We start from the raw sequence: 25,668 nt of genomic DNA, 5'->3' as shown, positions 1-25,668 counted from the left end.
CACAGTGGCTTAATAGAGTTTGTTTAGCTGCTGTCAGGCATCCTCCTTTGTGTTTAATTAACGTGCAACTATTTTAAAGTCTGACATTGCATGTATATAGCTTACAGCTCACCTCTTTGCTGCTTTCAAATGTTGGCTCCACATTGTCCAAGGCTTTGTCAATAATGTGCAAAATCCCATTGGAAGCAATAATATTTCCCTGCAAAAGTTTTCCTTTTCTCCTTCCACCTTGGATTCTAATTCTTAATTGATTATCCTGAAAGAAGCCAGGCAATGGATAGTGAGCTCTTTATTATGGAATTAGAACAGAGAGAGTACGTGTTGAATAAAGTCTAACACCCCCTTCCATTGCCAACCCCTGGGCTGTTTACATCTGGGGAGGCTAAAGGTTGCTTCCAATGCTTACCAAGGAAATGGAAAAAATTCCTTTGACTTTGGATCGGGACTGTGTTATTTTGTTCCAGGACAGCAAAATTCAGAAGAGAAGCAGGGACAGGCCCTGTGGGGAGAGCAATGTACCTAAAAAGGCTCTGATGACTGCTAGTAATAAAAGTCTGCCAGGAAATGATTTAAAATGTGATTGTACTGAAAGGGTCAACTCCTGTAATCTTAAGGGACTACAACCCATTTCCTTATATTATATGTATATTTAAAACAACAAAATGTTGCTGATTCTGCATTGTACTGAAGCCTGCAGGAAACTAACAGCCTCAGACAGCAATGATATTTTCCTGTTACAAATGGAGTGCCCACTGGTTAGAGCAATAAAATAGATCTCTCTTCTCAGATGCCACTGATCAGCTAAAAAACACAAGTACTTGATTTCAGCTTTCAAATAGCCTCAAGTCATTAACAGACACTTAATGGACCAAGAGTAATAATTCTATATTGTAAAATCTAGTAAATCAGCTGTAGAGACCAATTCTTTTAAACCATAGTATCAGGCTGCTGTGATGTTTTCTGACATCAAACAAGTTGGGCTGGTGATGAACTTCATGTTTTTCATGATAAATTGCCTTTATAAAAAAGGCCTTTATGCATTTTATTTATGTTGTGGACTCTTATATGCTGTATCGTTCAAAGGATGCTGATACTCAGTGGGAGGTGGGATCTGCAGTGCAGTTGGTGCTTCCTCTGCTTGAGCAGTAGGCACAGGTTTCCACCATAAGCTCTGGGTTTTTCTTTCCCCGTATGCCCTCCGCCTAGGCTCTTTTAATGTATCCCCCAGCTCTGCTGACTGTACCTGCAGATTTAAGATGACTTAATTTTAGCAAATATTGTGTTAAGACTGCTATGTTAATCAGTGGTGATGCATCTCTAAAGGTAATATTTGTTTTCACTGATTTTAGTGGGAACTTTGATGCCAGTGAGGTTTCAAGTTTACCCTTGAACTCCTTGTAATGCATGGCCACAGTTGTGGTTTTTCATAATCCAGCAGCTATCTGCAACCTGACGTCTCACTTCAGAAAGACCTGTCATACTCCTTGTTGAATGAACAGAGAGTAGTATTCTTGCTGAGGTAGGCTGGAAGGCCACTTACATTTTCTCCCTTTGATATCTCTCCTGATTTTCCAGTCAAAGTATATATTATGTTAGTATTATTCAAGCTACTGGTATTCAGTTGACCAGCAATTACATGGAGTTTCACGAAGTGCTGTGCTTTCTGTTTATTATTCAGCAGATCCTTTATCTAGAAGAGCAAAAGAACAGAAACTTATTTCAATACAGGCTTCATCTAAAAAAGCAATAATAAACTTATGGTGAATGCTTATTTCCCTCTAGCTGTTACATTCTGAAATCATATGTTTACTTCTGAAGTCAGGTGATAGGCTCTGAACCAAGTGGAGGCCTCTCTTGGTTTCAGTTCAGGTCAGATCACACCCTTATGTCCCTGAATGAGAAGTAAGTGCCTCCAGGGTTGTCCTGACTTCAGTGGAGGGTAATGGATGCTCACCACTTGCGTATCAGGTGACTTTTTAAAAAAACTAAACCTAAACTGTATTTAGTTTTTTAAACTAAACTACATAAAAGGTGACCTGTAGGCCTCCCTGCTGAAAATGCAGATCTTCATTCATCCCCCGTCTCAACTAAGCGCAAAACCCTTGAGCATGTGCATGTAAGACAATCCAGAATTTACTTGAGGCATGACTCTGTTCTACCCTGACTTGCCAAATTATTTCGCTTTTTTTTCAAGTAGGAAAAAGACAGTCTCTGGCTCCTATATTTAAATGTATCCAGAAGTGTACTAGAGCAAAAAGTTCTTCTGAATCTATTAAATCAAAACACTTTTAACACAAATGAGATTTCTGAAAGAGCTAAATCCCTCTCAGTTTAAAACCCTCTCTGTTGTTTACTTACATTTGTACCTTTGAGGCCCCTGTTTGTCGGTACAACCACGGTAAATGGTCCCAGAGTACTCAGTGGCCATTCATAGACATTTTCTTATGAGGAGAGAGAGGGGGGAAAAAAAAAACAGAGTTTAAATGTGTATTGAAAAGCTCATTGGAGGAAGAGACTGTGTAATCTGTGCCAGTTATGTAAGGGCAGAATAAGAAAGTACGCTATCTGTGATTATTAAAAGTTAGTTTAAGATTCTAAAATCCGAGTTGTTGAAAGATGAGAGGCAGATGGGATGTGAAATCCAGATGTTGCTGCATATTTCACACAGGATGAGGCAAACCAGAATGCTTCTGGAACCCTGGATTCTGAGGCATGCAGAGCAGGATGATGGACATGAAAACAGTGTATCTTTGGAGATGTGTCTTTACAGGAAGATGGCCTCCTGCTTTAAATCAATTCAGTCTTCATGGTGTGAGGGATATGCTGCTGATAACCTGCTGGTAGTACAAATATCAGCAAATGCATAGCTGGTAATAAAAGCTGATGCACTGAAAGTTAAAGTTCATTTGCTACACAGATGGTATTTCTGTTTCCAAGACAGCAGTATGAGACCACTGATTGTGTAGCTGAAGGCATTAAATATTTCTCTCATTCAGCTGTTTTTCCAGAGGCTTAAAATCAGAACTAAAACCATCTTTACAGTTATAGGTATGTTGTACGAGAGAATATTCCTCAAAATTAATATGCTGTCTTACAAAACAATGTGGACTATTCTGCTGTATTTTCTTAGTTTTTGAAAGACTTTCATTTGGAGTAAATGGATTGTAAAATAACCTGTGCAGTTAATGTCTTTGTAGCTTCTGGCTAGTAAATCAAATGGCCCATTTATGTTGAAAACTTAACCAAAGAACATAAAATCTGGATTGTTGTTAACAAATAGTGGTGCCCAGCACGTCAGATGCTCTTCAGACACGTAAGGAGAAACATACAGAGAAACTGCAACTGAGCTCTCAGTGCTGAGGCAATGGATCTTGGTCTTCAGTGCTGAATGTGAAAGTCACTGCAAGGCTTTGTCCTTGGCCAGCTGGGGGGTATTCTTACTCTGTTCTGGTTAGGAGTTCAGGATCTTTATTTTAATCACTGGGATCAGTGAAAGGACTGACCAAATTATATTAAATGAGGAAATTTTTCATATTTAAAAATTTAACTCAAAGATCCAGCTTGATTCTAGTAGTGTTTGCTCATAGCTCAAATCTGTGACCATTCAACAGAAGATAATGAAGATGGTTATGCTATTCTGTTCACAAGGTGACTGTAATAACTGTGAAAGACTAGAAGATGTGAGCCCTGACAGGGGCTCCATCACACCTCTGCAGATAGTTTGGAAACATGGAGATGCCCCCCCTTATGGCCGAGATGCTCTGGTGAGGGGTCCTGAGGGTGTTGGAGACCATGGATGGGATAAGTCTCTTACTCTTGCCTCTCTCTTCTTTCCTGGTGAAAGCAATACCACTGCTGATGGCTGGGACTGGGGAAGAGAGACCCAGCTGGGAATCCAGCTTGGTTTTGGTGGACTTCTGTGCATCGTTCTAGATCAAATCTCAATTATCCAAATCAATGCGGGCAGGGAGTGAGGAGAAGTGAGATGATCCCACTTATTCCACTACGGGGCAAAACCTGCTGGTGGTATCAAATGTTGTGTGAGGGGTTGGGGGAATGTGTTTAGCATTTCTGCTTGGAAATTCTTGCTGATTGCATGACACGCGGAGCAAAGGCAGCTTTAGGTGGTCCAAAGGAGTCTGTGGGGAATAGCATGTATGCTGTGTCATGCTGTTAGTGGCATCTTCCTGCAGCAGGGAGCAATGGGGGAAGATCAGGGGCAAGATCAACCCACCCGGCAGTTGCTGACTCTGTGTGTGATCACTTACCCATGAGCGATAAGGCAGATGTCAGCTTGCCCTGCCACCGTCCCCCCACTTCTTCATTCAGGTCTCGGAGGCGCTCCATGATGTTTCCGTAGCACACAAACCCATTCCCCACGGAGCCCCCTTGGCATGTACACCTGTGAAGGGATCATCACTTTAGCTGTGTGCTGATGCTCTGTGGTCTCATCGAGGCTCTGCACCAGGTGTTTAACTATTGCTTCTCTGAAGGCATTTTCAGGAAGCGCCAATGCATTTCAGTTTAATCTTTACTTCTGCATGCTGTGAAGTATGTCAGTGTGTAAGGCAGCCTGGTGGCTGTTTGTCTGACGTGATGTCCTTCTGTCAGCCAGGCCAGGAGGCGGTGGCATCTGTCTTGCAGGACCTCTTTGAATGGAGGCTACATGACCCCCCTGGATGTGGTGCAGCCTCTGGTCCCCAAATGTTGTGGTTGCTGGAGCCCAGAAAGCCACTGAGGCTGCCTGCCTGTGGGCAAGGAGAGGCTACAGTGTAAATCATAGAATTGTCTGGGTTGGAAGGGACTTTAAGATCATCAAGATCAAGACGTCACTGCCAAGACCACCACTAAGCCATGTCCCTAAGCACCATGTCTGGCCATCTTTTAAATACTCCAGGGATGGTGATTCCACCACTTCCCTGGGCAGCCTGTTCCAATGCTTGATAACACTTTCAGTGAAGAAATTTGTGGGGTTACCACCCTTGTGGTGGGGAGGTGGTTGTGTGAAGTCCTGACTCGCTCCATGGGACTTTGCAGGATTAATGGTAGTTATGTATGAAGGCAGTGATGGCAGTTCGTCTATCCATGTGATAGCTCTATGGGACTGGTAGAAAAAGGCAGGCAGTGGTGTCAATCCTTTCAACAAAGTGGTTGTTTGTTACCCTGCCCTTTAAATAACACAACAATTTTGGGCAATGATACTGCTACTTTAACATTATCTTTGTTTCTGAAGCTGCTGAAGCACAAATTCTCATGCTTCTTCAAATTTATGCTTCTGCTGTTTCTGCACTGGAAATAGCATTCATCTGTAACACCCTGGCTGTGCCCTGGGAACTGCAGCCTGTGAGAGGTGTTAGTGATGTGTGGTTGACTCAGTCCTACATATGTCCAAAGTAGGCTCAGGTTGCGGTGCCCATGAGAGTGACAGTGCCTCAAGGTGGGCTCAATGTCCTCACTGCCTTGGGATGTGCTGCATTTGAAGTAGCTGAGGCAAAATCTGAAGGAAATTTATGGAAGAACAACCCCAAGTTTCAGTCTTACGTTTTCTGTCTTATGAGGGAGGGAATGCACCTCATGAAAACTGAATCTTATGGCCGTGAAAGACCGCAGCATCGCAAGAGAGGTGGGGAAGAAATTGTTGATTGTCAACATGATTGACACATGCTTGCTATTAGGTGCTGATGGGTACAAAGGGTTGTGAGTTTCAAAGAGCAACTAGGACTTGCGTGTGCCGTAACTTTGTGTCAGCCTGACTATTCACTAGGAGAGGTGGTTAATACTTTCTAAAAAATCTGGACTCTTTAAGCCTGCCTCAGTGTGAGGGGCCATCAATGCCTGCTGGATTTGCCAATCTCTTCTCTTTCTGCTGCAGCCTTCAGAAAAACAGCCCCTGCTTGGCTGCTCCTTGGAGATTGGCTGGGGGTGTCAGCTCAGTCATTTGCTCATCTTCAGTGCTAAAATTAAAGTAGATGCTTGTCAACATGTAGCACGCACAGAAAGAAACCCTAACTATATTTAGGAGGCTAAACAACTGTATGGTATGTGTTGCCAAACATTGGCTTTTAATAGTGCCTTTCCTAATGAAGTCTCCAGCATGTTCAGCATTCGTATAAGCCCTATCCATAATGATTCATTTCTCTGCATATTTTTTCTGAAGGCATCATTAGAGAAGGAACATTGCAATGTTCCATGCAAGCAAAAGATGTTCTTTATATAACTAATGACCTAATCATTTGCATGTGCTGGTTGTTACAAACACACATCTGCCACTCACACCCCACAGTAGTATCAACCTGATGCCAAATCCTCTCCTGTTTCCCACGTATGGTCTCTATCATAGCTGTTTCTCTGGTGATAACAATATTTGAAAATCCCCACAGTCCCTGCAGTCTGGGGGGCTGCATATAGACTCAGGGGGGTGCTGGGATTTTGGCCAAGAACCGCAAGCTTTGACTCCTGCTCCTGGGTAAAAATAGCAGTCTAAAAGTATCTTAAAATTTTATGATGCGATTCTGATAGTGAGCCCTCTTCTTTTTAAGGGGATCTCTTGGGCAGAGGGTATGACTCTGGAGCTGGGGAAAAAAAGGTTTAGTGCTGTCAGGGAGGACCTGCTACTCCTTGGGAGCTGATCCCTTTCTTCTGATAGGGTGAAATTGCTGTATTGATGTAGACAGCACCCTTCAGTTCTGAGCAAAGAAGAAAACAACTGAGGCTTCAAAGGAGCTGAGGAATAGTTTAGGAGAAAAAAACCCAAAACCCTACCCTTGAAATATTGCGCAAATCAGATCAAGGTTTCAAAATATACCTCTCCTCTCTTTTTCAGCAAATGGTCATAAAGAAGCAGGTGGTTAAACATAGTAATTTTTTTGGCTATCATTTCCAGGGGCACAGTGAACTGCAGAAATACCTATGTAGTTTGAAATTTCGTTTCTGAGGATAATATTGCTTACAACTGAGTGGGTGTCCAGTAACATGGTCTGGGTTTGACTGCCAAAGGAAAGTATTTAACAATTAGAGGTTAGCACCTACTGCATGGGATTGAACCCTTCAACCTGTCTGTCCCCTCATCACTTCTGATGGAGTAATTTACTCTGTGTGGCTGGGCTTGGGAAGGACCAGCTGAGTGACTGAGCAGATTACTTTTGTCTTAGCTTTGTCTGGAGGATCTGGTTTTCAACTCATGCTGCGTAAGTTTTGCTTTGAATGCACTGTGTACTGTACAGGCTGGGTGCCTCTGTGGAGGAACAGCTGTACAACAAACCATACTGCACTGTTTAAACTTAGTTGCTTGATGTTTTCATGATATGCTGCATGGACGGTACAGGCAGGACTGAAAAAGATGGTAGCTGTCACTACTTCAGCTTACCCAGGAGGGGGAAGAGAATTGTGTCTCTCTAGAAAAGGGGAGCTCAGCCTTCTGTCTCCATTTTACCTGAAACTTGTATAATAGAGTTTTGGTTTATGAAGTTATTAATTTCCACATAGAAGACATAGATTAAAAATAAGAGTAAGATTAAAAAAGCAAATAATTGAGTTTAACCAAGGGAAAGCTAGTTCTGCTCAGAAAACAAAGAGGTTATGGTCTAATATGCAGTGCAGTTCTGCACCAGATGAAGCTTTGTAGCTTCTGGGCAAGGGTGAACATAATTACTGTGCTGAAGTAATGCCATAGAAAGTGTCAGCAATCACTCAGGAAAGATATATATGGGAACAGAAAAAATCTTGATTTTCCAGGAGATTGTTATGTTCACAAACTAAATGGTTGTCTTTTCTACATATTTGTCTGTATAAGAGATTTATTTCGGTACAGATAATTTGATTCTGGAGAAAGTAGAAGTGACTCTATATGGAGGAAGCCAGCAGTGCAATTGCGTCTTTAATGAAAACAAAATCAAAAACAGAAGAAAGGAAGCAATGCAGGTTTGTGGCCTTTGTTACAGCTTTGTGTTTTAGAAGAAGTAAAAAAATCCACCAGAACAAGCCCTCCCAAATACATTTAAAATCTGAGATACAGCCAAAATACAGTGTCTGTCACTTATCAGAAGCAATTTACTGTGCCCACATTTACCAATCAATGTTTTTCTTTGCAAAGTTCCTCTTTCATAAATGGATTTTCCTTAATTGGAAACTGTTCAGTAGAGTTTTAATTTTTTGCCAAATAGATAGTTTTAGTTTGATTTGAATCTCTCCTTTCTTCTGTATTTGTCTTTGCCATTAGAAGTCACTGAATGAATGATGTACAAAACATTCGGATTGCTTGTTTCTGCCCCAGTCATAAATTTTTAATTTTCCCATTGTAAAAGTCTCAAAACTTCCTTAGCTGTTGAAAATTGAGTTGCAAGTGACAAATTGGGAAAGAAAGGTCCTGATTTAAGTGATGTGGAATTTTATTTTAATTTTCAGCTCATGTTGTGCAGTACAGTAGTATACTATGCTGTACTATAGTAAGTATAGTGTAAGTAGACACTAAGTGCAGTTTGAGTAGTATAGGACGCTCTAGAAATGAACTAGGGGATATTCTAGATAAACTTGTTTGAAATGCACAGTAGTTTGCACAAAAGTGATGTTGATATTATACTGTAAGAGAAAGCTGCATGATGAAGCAAGAACTAGCAACAAAAATACTTTCCTGAGTGAACGCTTTCTGTCTGTATAGATCTATATGATAATAATGTGTTCCCAACTTACATTCACATTCAAATCCTCAGCTGCTGAAAACTAGCATTTCAGGGACAGCTCTTTAAACCCAGTACTGGCCATCGCTGGGCTATAGAAACATGTAATCCAAATTGTTTAGTTTAAGATAGCTTTGTTAAGTTTAGTATTAAAAGTGACTTTCCTCCTAAGATCTGCATAGCAAATTTCTGTACAGGAAAACAAACTCTGCCAGAGGTTTTGCAGTTTCCCATGTGTTTGTCTCAAGGCTTTAAGGAATCTGCCGAGGTTGGTGTTGCTTTCACAGCAGGGAGGTCAGATTCCCTAGTGTTAGTATACTAAAAATAGACAGGGCTCCAGCGCTGTCCCATGATAATTAATGCTGATTAGTTTTTAGCATGCTGCCTGGCATGTTTCTGGCCCACACTAAGTAGCATTTTCCCAGGCAGTGCCCAGGCACAGTTGAAGGTGTAGCTTGTGCCAGGGACCTCTGCCAGAGGACCTCTGCCAGAGACTTTAGCTGTGAGCCAGACCATGCTGCTTGCCCTGAGGAATAGAAAAGAGGTCTTGGTCCTTTTTATTTACTAGTGTAGCAATGACCTCTGAGTGTTATAAAAATAAAACTTAGTAGATGTTAGCAATTGGACTGACGAAATCAAACATGATGCTAATTGGTTGACCTTAACCCCATTAAATCTTGTAATTTGTCCTTGATAGAGAAACCATTAATGGTGACTTCAGGAGGTGTTCATCCACTAGATTTGTTCTAGCAATCTGTATATGAGGGGGAGGAGGGAGAAACTGGATGAAAGCTTTAATAAGCAAAAAGACTCACGTAATCTGTCCTGGTGCAGCCATTGAGCATTTAGCTTTTTTATGGCAGGTGTTGTTTGTTTCACAGATGTCTGTCATGCTGCATCCTTTCCCGGGTACAAAGTTTGTATAATGCTTCTTGCATTCACAGTGGGACTAAATCAGAAGGATGGGAGAGGAAAAATTAGACATGCACATCATGCTTTCTGGAACTAGGGTTTAAAGACAGTGATGTTCCAAAGCCTTAGTTAATCACCTGGTGAGTTCAGATGCAAGTATAAAGCTTATCCATATTTATACAACTCAATTCTAGGTTTTATCCGCTCCAGAAAACTACTGACTTTCAGGTAAATTTCCTTCAGATAAAGCCCTTTAGATTCGCTTCTGTGACCAGAAAACATTTAAAATCTGTGTGGGTAGGTCAGATTTCTTACCTCTGTTCTCATAGCCTGCTGCCTCCCAAAATGAGTGCTAACACACATTATTAATGAGTGAGGCATTTCAGAACTTATATGAACGTGAACCACAGGATAACCCTGGATAAGTGACTCCCTTTTTGGCTTTTCACAGAAACCTGAGCCAGTTCCCGACTGTGAATAATATGCAGCCTTTATATGGTGCCTTTCATTTTAGTATTTTTCAAAGACCCAGATTACTTCTTTCCTAAATACATTCACTGTAGGCATTTATCTGCAGTACCTGTGTAAAGAGCCTGCTGTTCCTACAAGCCCCCTGTGGTCAGAGAGAGAAAACTTAACTGGGAGAAGCTTCATTTCAGTGCCTTCACTTTGGGGAGGCAAATCTGAGCCAAAATATTCTAGAAAAAAGAACACTATTGCCATTTCCATTTTCAGAGGGGAAAGCACCACATAGATGCCTAGAGAGGGAGGTAAAGAGACTCACTCCTGGTCACTGTCAGGGCTTATGCCAAAGCTAGGAGTAGAGCTTGGCCTCCCTGAGGCCTCTTTCCATACCTTTGTGGCTTCTTTTTGGAGAGAAAGCATTAATCCCTTCCTAGGTAGTTGACAGAGGAAATGTCTGGGGCACCCGCTCAACACTAACCTTTCCTGGACCGTCATATATGCAAATGGTAGACTGTGGAGGGCAATTCCCATATGTTGCTTGGCAGGGGTCTATGGGTAAGCAGACTTGACCGTCTCCTCTGTAACCTTCTCGACAAGTACATTTGTGCTGATTTGGTCCAAGGTAAATGCAGTCAGCATTAGGATCGCAGACCTTTTTAGAGCATGGGTTGATAGCTTGTGGGGGGGGAAAAAAAGTGAAGTAAATGAATTATTTTCCACTGTTCTGAAATTGAAGATGAGGATTTGCCAGAGCACCCCCATGGCAAATAAAGCCTGGGTAGACTAAACTTCCCATAACAGCCAAGTCTGAAGTACAGTGACGGCATGAAGACAGAAGGGAGGAATGCATTTATACTAACGTAGCAACCAACTGTTTTCTTTTGAACAGAAATGATCTCTTAACTTGGCAAACTGAATTATAAACAGATTAAAACAAGTAATGTGCTCATTAAAATATCACAACTATTTCTCTGTTCTCTGGTGGATTTTAACCAGAGAAGGTCAGATAGGTGATATGAGGTCTGTACAAGCTTTAAGCATGTGTTAGATCAGTTGGAAAATATTTCTCAATACAATAGGGCTTTGCTGTTTTCTTTCCGGTAATTAAACAATATAATGTCATCCATTCAGCTACATTGAAAACTGGCCAGCAAGTGCTTTAGCTGAGTCTTCCACACTGCTGTAGTTTCAGGACTGGACTGGAAGCTCACTAGTTATTTCAATGAGCCCTTTTTTTTCAAGGAATGGCATTGTTTGTCCTTGTTTATAGTTCAGCAGTGCTTGGAGAACACCTCAAACCTTTGTGTCCAGTTTAGGATATAGTCAAGCACAAGTTGTAGCTGGAAGGTGGCAGGCCCTGGACTCACCTAAAAGGTGGTGCCTGCTCACTGTTTTCCCCTCTCCTCCTCCCTTTTTTCCCTCTCAGCTGGGACTGAGAGAGTTGGTAATTCTCAGCCTCACTCTTTCAAACCACCTCTTCTGTTCCGCTGTGAAATCATGAATGTACACACATATTCACATGCTCAAATTGACCATAAGCAATGTCACCTCCAAGCAGAGTCTGGTGCAGTGACTACTATCCTCACTTATGTACTTAGCTGTGCTTGAGCTGTTTGTCCTCTGCTTCCCAGCTAGTCAAAAGTAAAGGACACTGGTTTAAGCCATAGATGACCCCAGTATCTAAAGGCCCTGGGACAGAGGAGCAACATCCACATAGACTGCATCAATACAAAACCCAAGAGAGGTGGGGATACTAGCATCCTCCTCTGCTGGTTGCTGCAATTTTTTTTTCTCTCTCTTATCTATGCTGCCTACTAGAAAAACAACAACTGTCTGAGGAGTGACTTTCTGATGTCTTGCTCTTGGGTGGTGTTCAAGCCGATTCAGAGACAATGACACCATAGTTAGGACCAAAAGGATTGAATGTAAATATTTTTGACAGGATAATAAGTATTGTATTTGTGGCCTGATTCAAGCCAACATTTACTAAACAGTGCTTCCAGCATCAGATACAACCATTTTCCTCATTGCAATTGGTCTAGAAGGAAGAGCTGGTGTTGTAAGACATAATGTGAGTAGAGGAAAGAAAATCTGAACTCTTGTAGTGTAGTTAATTTGAACACTCAATGGCAAGTTGAGGAGCCTATGAAGACAGCTTTAAGGTAGACTTTTACCTCTAGCTGAGATACTATTAGCTTTGTTTCATGAAAAATAGGAAAGCTAAAATGAGCTTTCTTGTCTGTAGAGTTTATGTTCAGTAATGAAGATGAGCCACCATATGATGAATATTCAATAAATATAAGCCCTTGGTTGTTGTTGATTTTTATGGAAGCAAACTATGGGGTTTAACTTTAGCAAGCAGAGGGACATGATAGGAATGGATTTGTAAGCACTGTTGACCCAGTATCTATACTATGTATTTCAAGGGGGTTTACTAGCTTAGTCTGGTTGCACAGACTGAAGCTTGTTAGAAATTGGGCTGATGTGCTTCTGAAACACGTTTTAGGGTTTAGTTTCACCCTGAAGGTATCCAGTTTGTACATGAGACTGCTTTTGTGATGCAAACCCAAGAACAACTAGATAGTGAGATTTGGTTCAAAAGCGCGCCCGATATCTGAACTATAATACCAAGGATGTTGTATACAAAGAACTTGGTGGACATGAACATTACTCACGTTCACATTGTGTACCATCCCCGTGGTAGTTGGGCAGACACGTGCATTGCAGTTGTCTTCCATCCTTGCCTGAGGCAGTGCATCTGGAGTTTGCAGGGCACTGCAAGGCCTCGCATTCAGCTATTGCTGAGGGACAAAGCACGACAGGTTAAGCTGTGCCTGCACGCTGTGCCAGGAGGCATTGAGTTCTGCAAGTTGCTAGTTCAAAGAACACGTGATTTAGAGACCGTTGATCTCATCGGTGTCATCATTTTTCTGGCAACTGAAATGGTGACAATAGTTATGGGAGCTCACACGCAGGGTTTGAGGTCCAGTGTATGTTTGATTGCTCTAGAGTGACTAACCTGAGATTAATTTTACGTCCATCCTTGCCAGTTCTAACTGCATCAGAGCTGTTGAATATATCTTATACAGAAAACAGTCCACTTACGCTGATCACAGCTGAGCCCTTTGTATCCAGACAAGCAAGTGCATCTTCCATCTCCTGTAATTCCACTGTTGCATACTCCATGAACACAGGTGCAAACTATATAGAGAGATGGGTTGGCTTTACTGAATAATAATGGTGTTCGGAAAGACATCGTTAGTGGTTACCCATAGCAAATAGTGTCTGGGCCAACAACAGCCAAGTCCCTGAATTTATAGGCTTCCATTAATGAGAAGATCAATACTTGCAGTTGCCTACATCAGTAAATAACATACTGATTTTTGCAGGCTGTTAATAGCCTGGGGCCTGAAAACCTTCAGGACACATGCTATAAACACCAAACTGACTAGTTGCTAATACCATAAAACTTGTAAAATTTGAGCCAAAATTGAATATAAAGTGTAATAGAGACCATTTTTGCAACTGTTAACAAATCACTCATTTTGGCTTCAATTCACCTGCAGAAGAGATGAGTTTTGTGACTTCCCCTTCCCCCACTCCCCAAAATAGAATTTATTTATTTATTTATTTAGAAGGATAATTACATCCTGTGTAGGTCTCAGGCTTTTTTCTGGTCCTGTTCCTGTGTTCTGTCATTTCAGGTTATAAACCTTGTGACAGTATGCGCACAAGATGCTGTATTCAGAGTCCAGGCAACTATGAGACCATTTTATAAGTGGTTTATGAAGGCTTAAGTATACTTAAAAAGCTTTATAGTCATAACTGTTTCAATTATGGTAATGATGCTTTTTAAAAAGGCCCTTTAGTTACACTTGGAAAAGTCTCCAAGATATACAGGCGTATTGGTGACCTCATATTTAAGTTGCAGTGATGTAGTATATCCTCTTCCCTTTACAAACATATCCTGTATTCATGCAAATCACCTACACTAATTAATTAGTAACATTCTACCTATGTTAGTAGTCATAATATAAAAACCAGAAATGTCTAATGTATTGCTGAAAAGCTGTTAGTCACAAATGCAGTGTTTATATGCGCTTAGAAAACTTGGAGGAGCTCAAATATCTGAAAGCTGAAGTGTAAAATGTTGCTTAAATTAATATGCAGTTGAGTCCTCCTATAGCTTCTTAGAAAATAATTACATTTACGATACCGAATCCATTCAAGTACCCTATTTTCATTAAATTGTTGGCTCAGTTACATTTCTGTGTATCAACACTGGCATCCAGTGGACAGCTGGTGGAAAAAGGGGTTTTAAGTCAGCAGTGATGTAGGCTTAGCGTAGAAAGGCCAACACAAATGGTTTAAAGTAAGACTATTCGTGACTTTTTAGAAGTAACTTTATGTAGATCTTGAGGGAACAAAAAGAGTTTTACTTAGTGATAAACAACTCCTACCACTTAAAAAAGAGACATTTTTTAGTACGTTTTTTCAGGCAGTGTTCTGATGAGTCTGTTTAATGCTCAGGGGCCAGGAAGGTAAATAAAATACTAGAAATCACTAAGAAATGGGTAAAACTGGAAAATATTATGCAAATATATACACTTGTGGTACATGTACATTTTAATTAGTGCACAGAGCTCTGATCCATCCATTGTCCTGCTTCTCATAATAGAAGTATGGCCAACCAATGGAATGATCTACCAGTGTAAAACCAAAATGAAACCAAATTCATCTTTTTTCACACTTTTGACTAAATTATGGAGGTCCTTGGCACAGAGTATTGTGGAAACAAAAGCAGCATTGGACTTGGAAGAAAGGTAGCTAATTTATGGAGAATGGGTCCGGCAGGAGCCTTTAAACACTGCAATTTGAATGCAGTCTCTGGCTGCTTGTTCTCTTTCCCTACATATCAACTAGTGGCCTCCAATGTGGGATGCTAGACTAGAAGAACTTTTGGCCTGATTCAGAATGGTCTTTTTTGAGTCAGATATACTGATTTCAATACCACGTGAGTATTTAATACCTTAATACAGATGCTCCAGTTTGTAGATGTGTTTAAGAAACATACCTAAACACCGTAAGCCACTATAAATTATGCATTTGATATATTTCCACCCGATATTTCAGGTACCATAACAACCTCCCGTATTTAGATCAAATAAATGCAAATCTGTAATTTAGGGTGAAAAGTGGATAACACGGTAACTAGCTGAAAGGGAGGTATATACCTGCAGGAACATACAGTTGTTTCTAATCCCTAATTTATTTCACTGTTGGCTATAACAAAAAAATTCAAGATAAGATTAAGATCTTTATGTAGCGCAAGACTGAGTGTTGTCTGTACAGTCCTGAGCTGAATTCAGCCCCACTGTGAATAAAGAATTGAGTAGCTGACTACTTTCTTTCCCTGTTGCATTCCCTGAAGCAGATAGCAGCTCTTAAGGGTAGACCCTTAGAACCTCCTACACCTATTTCACTGGGATTTTATAGTGTCTGAATACAGCTTTCACTCTTCTTCTTTTCCCCACTTCAATAAAGCAAGCTTCAACTTACCTGATGTGCAGTGAGGACCAAATAAATTATCTTCAGCACATTTTTCACAGGCAGTCCCACCGAAGCCTTTCTGTAAATTACAGATTGGAAATCAAAACTTAAGTTTCTCATCTATCTCTATATAGATAGATACATGCTTAGCAGCCTGAAAACAGCACCTTTAGCTGCCAAAAGAAAATAACATGAATGGTTCAGTCAGCAAATCAGAGATGACTACTGCAATCTAGAAAGCACTGTGTTTTGAATGATTTCCCCCCCCCCTTTTTTTTTAATTTTAAATTTTTAGCTCTTACACTTCAAACCAAATCAGATGTTCTGAATATCAGGTTAACAGTGAAGAACAGTAATCAAGCTTAATGACAAAATAATTCTTACAATTGTTGGGCTGTATTTTCTGACTACTTCTCACTCAGTCTCTTTTTAACATGTCCCCAGAAGATGCGCTTTCGATGTAATTGAAAGATTAACCAATAGAGGAGGAGGTAGAAAAGATTCGAGTTGTTTTTTTAAAAAATCTTTTTTAGCTGAAGTTATTAAGCACTGCACTGCACTCTCAGCAAAGGAACATTATATTGAGAGTATTAGTCCCAAGTACAAGTCCTTTCTAATTAGGGCAAAAAGTCATAAGTAATAGCACACTCTTAAAAGCAGAGGAATTCAAACCACCTGTTTCTGGAAGACAAGATGGAAGAGCTCTTTAATAACATCACCCAAACATACTCAAGTCTGTAGAAATAATAGTGTGAAGATTAGTACAAGCCAAGCAAAAAATAAACTCCAAGCAGACCATCTTTGCTATGTCTGAAATACTTTCCTTTAATGCATTTATACCACATAACATGCATTATTTCTTAGCAGAGCTTATGTGCTATTTTTAAAAGAAGGGGGGCGTACCTGACAAGTGCACGTTCCATTCCCATTTATACCCTGGGAGCAGTGTCCTCTTCTATTGCATGGTGATGCAGCTCCTCCCGGACAGGCTAGAAATCACAGAATGGTTAGAGCTGGAAGGGAACCTTAAAGATCATCTAGTTCCAACCCCCCTAGAGACGGTCACCCTCTCTAGAATGGGAACTTAAGCTAACGACTGTAATCAATAGATTGTACCCAAAAATAGTTTTCTAATTCTAAAGTACCATATTGATTTTGTCCCTGCTGATCCACCTCTATCTGCAGACATGCTAAACTGTTAACTTGTTTGATACAAGTGGTTTGCCTGACCACTTCTGTTTGTTAATACAACTCTGACTGCAAATTTGCTGTCAGAACTGTATTTGATGCTAAATTAGAGTTTAAATAAGCCTCTTCCTTTCCCCTACAAATCACATTTGCTTTATGTGGAAAGTTTTTCATTTTCCCTGCTATTTCCCATATGACTGTGATATTTAATTCAAATGATCTTGGAAACTGAAATTTGGGTATCTCATAACCCACTTCTGTACAATAGGCTGGGATCATTAGTAAAAGTTGTGTGCTATGCTCTTCAGATCCTCTGGTGCTAAAACCATGATTAGAGGCAGTAGCACATCGGGTGAGACGGAATCTGACCAAAAACCCCAGCCAGCAGGGGAGGATAAGAAACAACTGTATTTCCAAATCAAAATAGTTTAAGCTTTGGATGAAATATTTCAATATCAATTTTTTTACTGAAAGGTTGCCTATAGGAAATGTTAGAATGTTAGAATGTATAGGAATGTTAGAGTAATTTTGGTCAGATTGTTCTGTCAGATTTTTCCCCCTTTTGGGATATCTTTATTTTTTATAGTTCCGTAGCCTCTCTGTGGACATGATTTATCAACTCCCTTCCATAAGCCTTTCCTTCCTGTAATTGGATTTCCCACTAGGTAACCGTAATCCTGATGCAGGTGGTATCTAAGTGTATCAAACTCCTACTGCCCTCACAGGTTCTCTCCTGTACCTTACTGGTAGATTTATTGCTTATAAAGAGTCTCAGTTTATTCTGTGTGGATGGAGATGGGCAGCACTGGATTTATGCTCCTGTTGAGTAACTTAATCCTGGTTTGGATTGTTTAAGTGATGCGGAAGTTTTAATGAAAATCAGTTTGCTTTGGACAGAGTGATGAGCAAATAAGTGGATGTGTATATGTGTACACCTAACTTTAGTGAAGGCTTTGGCTTTATACCAATCTGTTAGTATTTCTTAATTTATTCCTTAATGATGAGTCTGTGAAGTCTGTTGGATCTGAGTTAGCTTCTTGTGAAAAAACAATAAATTTAAAGATGAAAACTTTAGTAGAGTTTCTCTCATACATGCTGAAATTAAAAGATTTATTAAAAATTGAGATGAAATAACCAGAAATGAGGTAAAGTAATAAATACATATACTTTAATCTTGAAAGTGATTTTTAGTGAGTCTTTTTTTCTGGCTACCATGTGATAGCTAAATCTCATCATTAGGACTGACACAGGCTCAAAACGTTTAATATTTACTCTGAGTGGGAACAATTTTAACTGCACTGATGCTTTTATTGAATGTGCAAAGATAGAGAAATCACAAGAAAACTCAGTTTGTGGTATAAATTCTAGGAAAACATACTTTAAAATTGCTGAAAAAACAGGTTTGTGTTTTATTTGTTTGTTTTTTTTTTTTTTTTTTTTTTCCCCCCAGTTGATATTTATTACACTTCCCCTTGTCTTCACTACTTCTTGTCTCTTGTTTTGGTACCACCACCAAGGGACAGTTTTATCAGAAGTTTAGCAAATTATCATATTGTTGTACCAGTTTGGTCAGGCAGATAAATGCTTCCCCTGGATGGTGGGGCTGGAGGAGGCAGCAGTGATGCTGGCAGTCACCAGCCACCACCATCGTACCGGGGAGGAGTAAGACCTTTGCTTTTGTTGAGGATATTTTTTGAAAAGTAGCAGGAAGGAGATACTTCTGCTTAGCTCTTACAACTGTCAGACCAAAAGCCAAATCTTTATAACTAGGCCAAAAGAACTTAAATTTATTAGCTTTTTGTCTCAGAGAGTTTAATTCAGCACTTCCTAAGTGTTTTCAAATGCAGCCTGTTGGATTCGTTCTCTTCACCTGACTCCCTGCAGGCTGAAGCAGTAGGTAGAACTCATAAAGATGATGTATTTTGGACATATAATTTGATAGAATCAGGTTTATTATCTTTCCTCTTAGCCTTTATTTTTTACTTTACACTTTTTTTTTTCTTTGTTGCAGTGCTTTCTACTCAGTTGCCTGTACAGCACACCTTTCAGTTGGCACCCAGGCTTTTCTTTGGAGCCATGCAAATATTTTCCCAGAGCTGAGATAAGGAGTAGCTCCCACTGAAGCCCATCAGTTACACATGTGGGGCATCTGTGGTTGGATGATACTGGCAGTGTTAAAAGGCCATACTCTTCTCCCCTGGACCTTTTACCCCCCACACTTTTTCCCTTTTCCTGGATGCCTTTTTACAGAGGGACAGGCGGGCAGCTTGTTGGCTTGGGGCATAGGGAGGGAAGGGGACAAAACACCTTTCATTCACACTTTCTGTTTCAGCACGTACTATCGTTTAAGGAAGTCAGACTGCTATTTAACACTAATTTTGTCATTGCCGTGAGATGCTAAATGTGAAGTAAACCCCTAGTCAGGGATTTTTCTTTGGCCTCAGGAAGGACCGTCTTTCCTCCAAACATTTCAAGGCGCGCCATATGTTCTTAGAGATATTGCGATAATGCAAAGAGCTATTTTCTTCCTCAGAATGACAGCAGAAACAATGCTGAGACCTTGATTCTTTGCTTTTTGGGGCCAGGAAGTTTGTTTGAAGGAAGAGAGAGCTTCCTTGCCTCTGCAGACTCCTGCCTGCAGTGTTACAGGCAGGACTTTGGCTTAGGGGCAGAGAGCTCTGCCCTTCTCTAGAAATACCGAAGCCCCTCGTGTGGCTTCCCAGAGCACCCCGAAGTTTACAGGATGATAATCACATGTAGTATTGCCTTCCTCTTACCGGGAACTGGTTTTGGTGGAAAAGATGGTAAATCACCACATAAGTGGTTCTCTTCACAGGAAGATGTGACCACACGCTACAAACTCAGCTATTTGCCTATCTTTTTATAGAAGTAGCTATTAAGTTGGGGTTTGACTACTTTGCTTTAGTAGATAAATGACCGGTATTTAAATCATAGCTTGGGCAAAAATTATATTTTTTAATCTATTTTGTGGACAAAAGGACTTCACATTGAACCAGGCCTTGACCCTATTGACTAAAGGAGGAAATACTCTGTCTGGGTAGGGAAACTTCCTCAGCAGTCTTGATGCCCACTTCAGTAGCCTGAGATTTGGTGCACTTATATATATGCTGAAAGGCTTTTCCTCAGGAAGTGGCAACGGGAAGAGAGGCACTCCTGATTATCCCTGCTTCAGTAGTGGCCCTTAGCGTTCACTGGATGTTCAAAAAACTTGGAGGGAAAAACTGTTTCAAGTTGAACTGGAAGAAAAGACCCTCCTTGCATCAAAAAATAAAGAATTAAAGAGATTTGGAAATATTTTAGACTCAGATGAGGGTATATTTGGCCTAAAATGGAACATTTAACCTTGCAGTTTGAAAAGTCTAATTTTTAAAATCCGTTTTAAGGATCCTCCGAAATGAAAAGTAATTTTGCAAGCATTGACTTGAAATTGTTTTGAAAATCTCAAAACCAGGGGGGTTCCCTGATTTTTAAAAATTTTTCTATTAATTTTTCTTTTTAAATGAAGCTTTGGATATGTGTTTTTCTCTAAATCCTCTAAGTTTTGGTTGAAAACTGCTGTTTATTTCTACCTCTATAATAAGCTCTGAAGAGCAATCTTCTCATTGCAATAGTTTCTGAAAGAAGGAAAATCAATGCTTTACTTCTACTCAAATTATATCAAAAAAATAAAAGAGCTTACCCATGCAGTCTGGGCCCCAGTGTCCCTGGCAGCACTCAGGTTGTTCAAATTCCTTCGTACAATGATGCCGACATCCCGGAAAAGAAAGTACGTGTGTTTTAATTTCTAGATAATACCTGAGGAAAAAAAGTTGGAGCTGCTTTAAAGTACTTAAAGCTTCCTGTGGGGAGAAATGAAATTCGTAACCTTCTCTTCTCCCTTCAGTGTCAGACAAGAGCACTTTAAACTTAGTTGTATTGCCTTTTTTTCTTCATTAGAACATATATTGAACACAGAGGTCTGAAAAGATCCTTGGAGCTATTTCTTTTGCATAGTATATTTATCTTTTCTTTTTTTTTTCATTTTTGCAACCCAAACACAGCAATTTTATCTAAGTTTTGATTTGAAAACAGTATTTTAAAATTTATTTACTGTCAAGATTCTTTAAACGCTAAGTAAGCACAAAATAGTTACATTTTGCCTAAAATACTGCTTTTCTTTTTTTTTCTTTTTAATCTTAAAAACAAGATTTCAAATTTGTTTTGAGATATTTCTTTCTGCCCTTCGCCCCACCACTACCTCCCCAATCTGGCAGTTTGAAGAAATCTGTTATTGATATGATAATGATAATATGATAGGAATAATACATAAACATAATTTATACGATAATATACATTTGTCATATGATATTTATATATCATTCATATCAATATGCAGAATAAACAAGAAAGTGATTTTATGATATCACTCAAAATAAAATCTGATAGGCTTTCGATAGCTATGTTTATCTTCCTCTTATACCATTTGCTGATTAACTAGACTTGAAAGTACTCTGAGTGAAGCTTGAGTTCTGGAGTTGGTGAAGCCAATGGTAAATCTTCCTTAAGAAAATTACATGAAATATAGAATTTTTAATATGAATTAACATTTTCTAATTCATGGAGAACAATATTCACGGAGAAAAGCTCTGACAGAAGAGATACCTGCAGTCTGGTATCCCCGTCCCATTGGTAATTTTGGTGTAACCAGCAGGGCACTGGGTTTTGAGGTTTAAAGAGCAAGGTACACATTCAGTTTTCATTCGAATGAGCAGCTTTTGATCACATTGCTTCTTCATCTGTAATAGGAGAAGATTAATTAAAGGAGAAAAGGCTTAGGGTATCATCACAGTGGTGGCATTGTATTTTGTGGTTGTAGAATTCATAGATTTGAAAGTATCTATATATCAAAAATACTGTCTGCTTCCTACTACTAAAACAGTTGACCTATTTTAAAGCAAAAAGTCTTTCCTTGAACCCCATCTAACGTTGGCTTCATCTTCTTTATTCCTGGTGAGTATTTGTAGAAGTAAGTTCATAATTCACAAATGGTGAGAAATAATCTAATGCAAAATATGATCTTTAAAAACCAACAAAAAGTAATAAATGAAATGGTCATTCTTGGAAAGGAAACACTGTGAAGTGCTCCATTTTCTATTCCAAGATAATTATTTATCCACTGGTCTCTAAGTATGGACCCATTTAGGTGGTCTTAACTCACTCAAGCAATATTGACCACAACAGACTTCCTGTCTGGCACAGTAGAATTGATGTGAACTCTCTGAATGGGATTTCAATTAAGCAGTTGACTAGTCAATTAAGGCAATGTCTGAATCATTGCCAGGCCAACGTGAGGAAATAATTAATGTTTATCTTGAAAAACTGTACCTGCCCACTGTATATGTGTATGAGTGCATGTGTGTATGTATGTAGGGGCCAGCTCTAGCAGCATCATCCATCTGAAAATATTTAAATTTGTAAATAGTTGTCTATGGATGTTTTAAATAGTTTCCCAGATTATAAAGGCAGAAGGACAATTATACCAGAGGAGCATAATACAGGATAATGGAGCTTCTTTCATGAAATTTAGTTTGAACAAGAAAATCTTTTAGAAAGTATTCATTTGATTTGGAAATAGCCGGTTGTGGAGAAACAAACTGTGGTATGTTGTTTCTGTTGTAATTTGTCTATGATGGTTTTGCTTCAGTCTCCAGCCATTGCTCCTCTGGAGTTTGCACAACAGGTAGGAAGCCGTTCTGCTCCCAATTCTACTACTCCCTTCCTATGAATACTTACAGTCTGAGATCAAAGTATGTTTTCTTTGTGCACCTAAATAAATAGCATTTATTGAATTCCCTGCTATGACTCTGGTTTCATGGCTCTTGAGTCATTCCCCAGCTTTCCTCTGGAGCATGCCCAGTTTGGCAATAGCCCTCCTGGATGGGGAGCATCAGACCCAGCCTGTCTAGGCAATTCCTGTGCACGTGAATGGGACTTTTGCACTCCCCCTGCAAGGTCCCCCACCTTGGCAAATTGACAATTACCCTTTGTGCAGTAGTGTCACAGCAGAAGCTTCAGGTCATTTGCTATCTAGGGTGTATTCTAAGCCATCACTTCCAAGGATGGAGCCGGTTGCAGTGCTGTCGTGTGTTGCTCAATGGATATCCTCCAATATTTCTGTCCAGGGATTCCCAAACAACAGATGTGTACGTGGAACCCTGTGCTGCCCAGGTAACATTGGACCTTCTGGGCACATGTGGGATTCCGCAGCCTCATTGCAGAAGCTCACAGTTGGCCTGGGCAAGTATACTAGTGCCTTGGGCAGGATTTGTACATGTGCCACAGCCTGGTAGTCCTGGATGAAGCCCTCACCCCAGTGGTTTCTCCCCTTGTTAGTTATTCTTCCTTCAGTATTTGTGATAGCAGCACGTTTCAGTAGTGAAGACTGTGAGGATGTATCGCAGACACTGATAAGGAGATTGAATTGCATGAGCTCAGAGGGACTCTGCTTGATAGTCGTCACCCAGTTTATAAGCATATTTCAACATCTATTTAGTCTTCAAATTTTAGTCTTTCCAAATGTACTGTTGAAATCTGATTTGGGCAGTGTTCGGGTACAGCAGTTATAGTTCGGTAGTGAAACCTCTTACTGTTGTGTGGATGCATTTCAGGTGTCTCTGCAATAATAATGATGTGGGTATAATGTGGATACAGCTTTTTCCAGATGTGGGTATAATGTGGATACAGCTTGCTCAGACACTTGGCAAAGCCACGGAGAGCAGTGCCATGCTGAGCAGACCCAGCAGCCTCTCTGCCCTCTCGACAGAGCCCAGCTCTGGTGGAGCACTGGACTGACCCGGCTCTTTGGGTTTCAGGTCTAAGATGGTTCCTACAAACTCAAACCAGAGCATCTCTACACCTTGATTCCCATCCAAAATCACCTCATGAGGCACCAACACGAAGGGGCTTGAACGCTTCAAGCCTTTCAAACACCTGGTGCTCAGCACCAGCGCAGCCACCGTAACAGCCCATCCTTAATGAGAGATGACTCGCTCACCAGAGCAAGAACCAACACAGCACAAACACGCAATCCGGGCACTATAACTCCTATGAGTATTTCCACCCAGTCAAATCAGTACTGTTAATGCTGACGAATCATAAACTCAGAGCGTTTGCTGATTTTTCTGCATCTTTAACCAAGTGTGCTACTGAAGCACTGCTCCCTGCAAGTGCTTAGGGTAAGCCATTAAGAGTCTGGAGAAACTGCTGGCCTTGTAGGATGTTAAGGCTCAGGAGTTGCTGGAATGATCTCACTGCAGAAGTTGTCATAAAAAGGCACCCCACAACATTTAATTTTTGGCACAAGAAAATTCAAAGAGATTTTGAAAAGGTAAAATCTAAATAAAAATAGGTTATACCCTTTCCCTACCACCAGCTATAAAAACTATTTTTTTTTTTTTTTAATTTCTCCCATTTCCTCATTTTCCTTTTTTGCTATTAGGAAAAATGGAAGAAAGGTGATTTGTTGGCTGCTCTTTTCTAGAGACAGAATAAGATAACACCTTTCCTGATACATGTTTGTACTTTCAAAGTATTTTTCCATTTAAAACAAAACTGAGTGGCTTCCCTCTTTTTTTTCCCTCCACAATTTCTCCTGATCCTTTTGTTTTCTCTTCCATAAGTGTTTTTTGTCCAGAATGCAGTAAGTTAAAGCCTCATGTTGTGAGACAGTTTAAATGAGTTCATGTCTCACTGTTGAACTCCTGGTTCAGATTTTCAACCCAGTACTTTCTGCCTATAAGGGTAGTGAAAACAGATTTTGTGACATTCCACAGATCCATAAAATTTTTACATAACATGCATCTTGTCCCCAAAAGTCTACAATTCTTTTACTTAAATGTATAACTTTGTACAATTATTTCCAGTAGTTCAATTCCTTAGATTTTTTTCCCCCACCTATCTGAAATAGCTTTTCCTCCTTATGGTTAGTAGAGTGGATAATTTTCACTATGGAAAATTTTTTGCTTTCATCTTTTGACTTATCAGAAATTCCAGTGGTTTTCTTTTGTTGCTTTTCATGAGTGAGTCAACTACAGCCTTTTGCCATGTTTGCAATTTTTAGAGATATTTTCAGCATACTCATGAAACATCATTTGAGCCAAATTCTCGTGGAATAAACAGATGCATTTCTGTTATTTCAGAGGACTGAATTACACAGCTCTTGGTTTATAATTCAATGTCATACGGCATCAGTTACTCTTAAAATGTGTTTTTCTTCTATCAGATACAGTATCTGATAACTAGTCTCTCTGTAACAATGAAAAAGCCCGTAACCCATAGTGCAATACAGACACATAATAATTCATTACTTGAATAAAAAGCCGCTTCTTACCTCGTTTGGGACTTGTGATGCCAAACACGGCTTCATTGCAGCCAAAAAAGCCAAAAAGAATAAAAAAACTGGATTTTTTTCCATTGTGAAGAATTTGATTTTTTTCCTTCAGAGCCCTCCAGACAGTAGAACTAAAATTCTGATGTAAAAGGATCGTTTGTTAGAGCTGCTACTTCTTCTACATTCTTAGGCAAATAGTTTAACAGGACTCTTGTCTTTCCTGAAGGAAAATGAGTGAAAGATTCGGCATGAGAAGCTTGCCTGCAGGCAGGAAAAATTCCAAAATGCAGGGTCTTTGCTGAAAGTTTTCCCTTCCAAGCTGAATAAACCCTTCCTAACTGAATGACAGGATATCCTGATGGGGCTCTGTTCATTTATCCCTTTCTCTGAAGCTGTTGTCAGTACAAAACCAAGGACACTGAACTGTGGTGATAGTAGATGTTTTCTTCTTTTAGGTGGGCATGGGTAGGGGACTGGAGTAACTGCTGT

At 40.0% G+C, this 25,668-nt stretch overlaps 1 protein-coding gene across 1 annotated transcript in view; it reads right to left on the bottom strand.

Moving 5' to 3' along the window:
* Positions 1 to 25,263, bottom strand: part of STAB2 (stabilin 2) — an 85,689-nt gene extending 60,426 nt beyond the window's left edge. Inside the window, exons 1-13 of the mRNA XM_074163198.1 lie at positions 25,180 to 25,263; positions 21,453 to 21,586; positions 20,491 to 20,606; positions 16,506 to 16,591; positions 15,612 to 15,681; positions 13,158 to 13,253; positions 12,728 to 12,853; positions 10,531 to 10,727; positions 9,491 to 9,624; positions 4,269 to 4,402; positions 2,359 to 2,441; positions 1,541 to 1,690; positions 113 to 256 (exon numbers count right to left, since the gene is read on the bottom strand). Coding sequence (XP_074019299.1) covers positions 113 to 256; positions 1,541 to 1,690; positions 2,359 to 2,441; positions 4,269 to 4,402; positions 9,491 to 9,624; positions 10,531 to 10,727; positions 12,728 to 12,853; positions 13,158 to 13,253; positions 15,612 to 15,681; positions 16,506 to 16,591; positions 20,491 to 20,606; positions 21,453 to 21,586; positions 25,180 to 25,263 — 1,554 coding nt within the window. The remainder of the gene's footprint in view (positions 1 to 112; positions 257 to 1,540; positions 1,691 to 2,358; positions 2,442 to 4,268; positions 4,403 to 9,490; positions 9,625 to 10,530; positions 10,728 to 12,727; positions 12,854 to 13,157; positions 13,254 to 15,611; positions 15,682 to 16,505; positions 16,592 to 20,490; positions 20,607 to 21,452; positions 21,587 to 25,179) is intronic.
* Between the last annotated feature and the right edge of the window lie 405 nt (positions 25,264 to 25,668).

The sequence above is a fragment of the Numenius arquata genome, chromosome 2, assembly GCF_964106895.1.
Source record: "Numenius arquata chromosome 2, bNumArq3.hap1.1, whole genome shotgun sequence".
NCBI classification, from domain to species: Eukaryota; Metazoa; Chordata; class Aves; order Charadriiformes; family Scolopacidae; genus Numenius; species Numenius arquata.
This window is presented reverse-complemented; position numbering and strand designations above follow the sequence as displayed.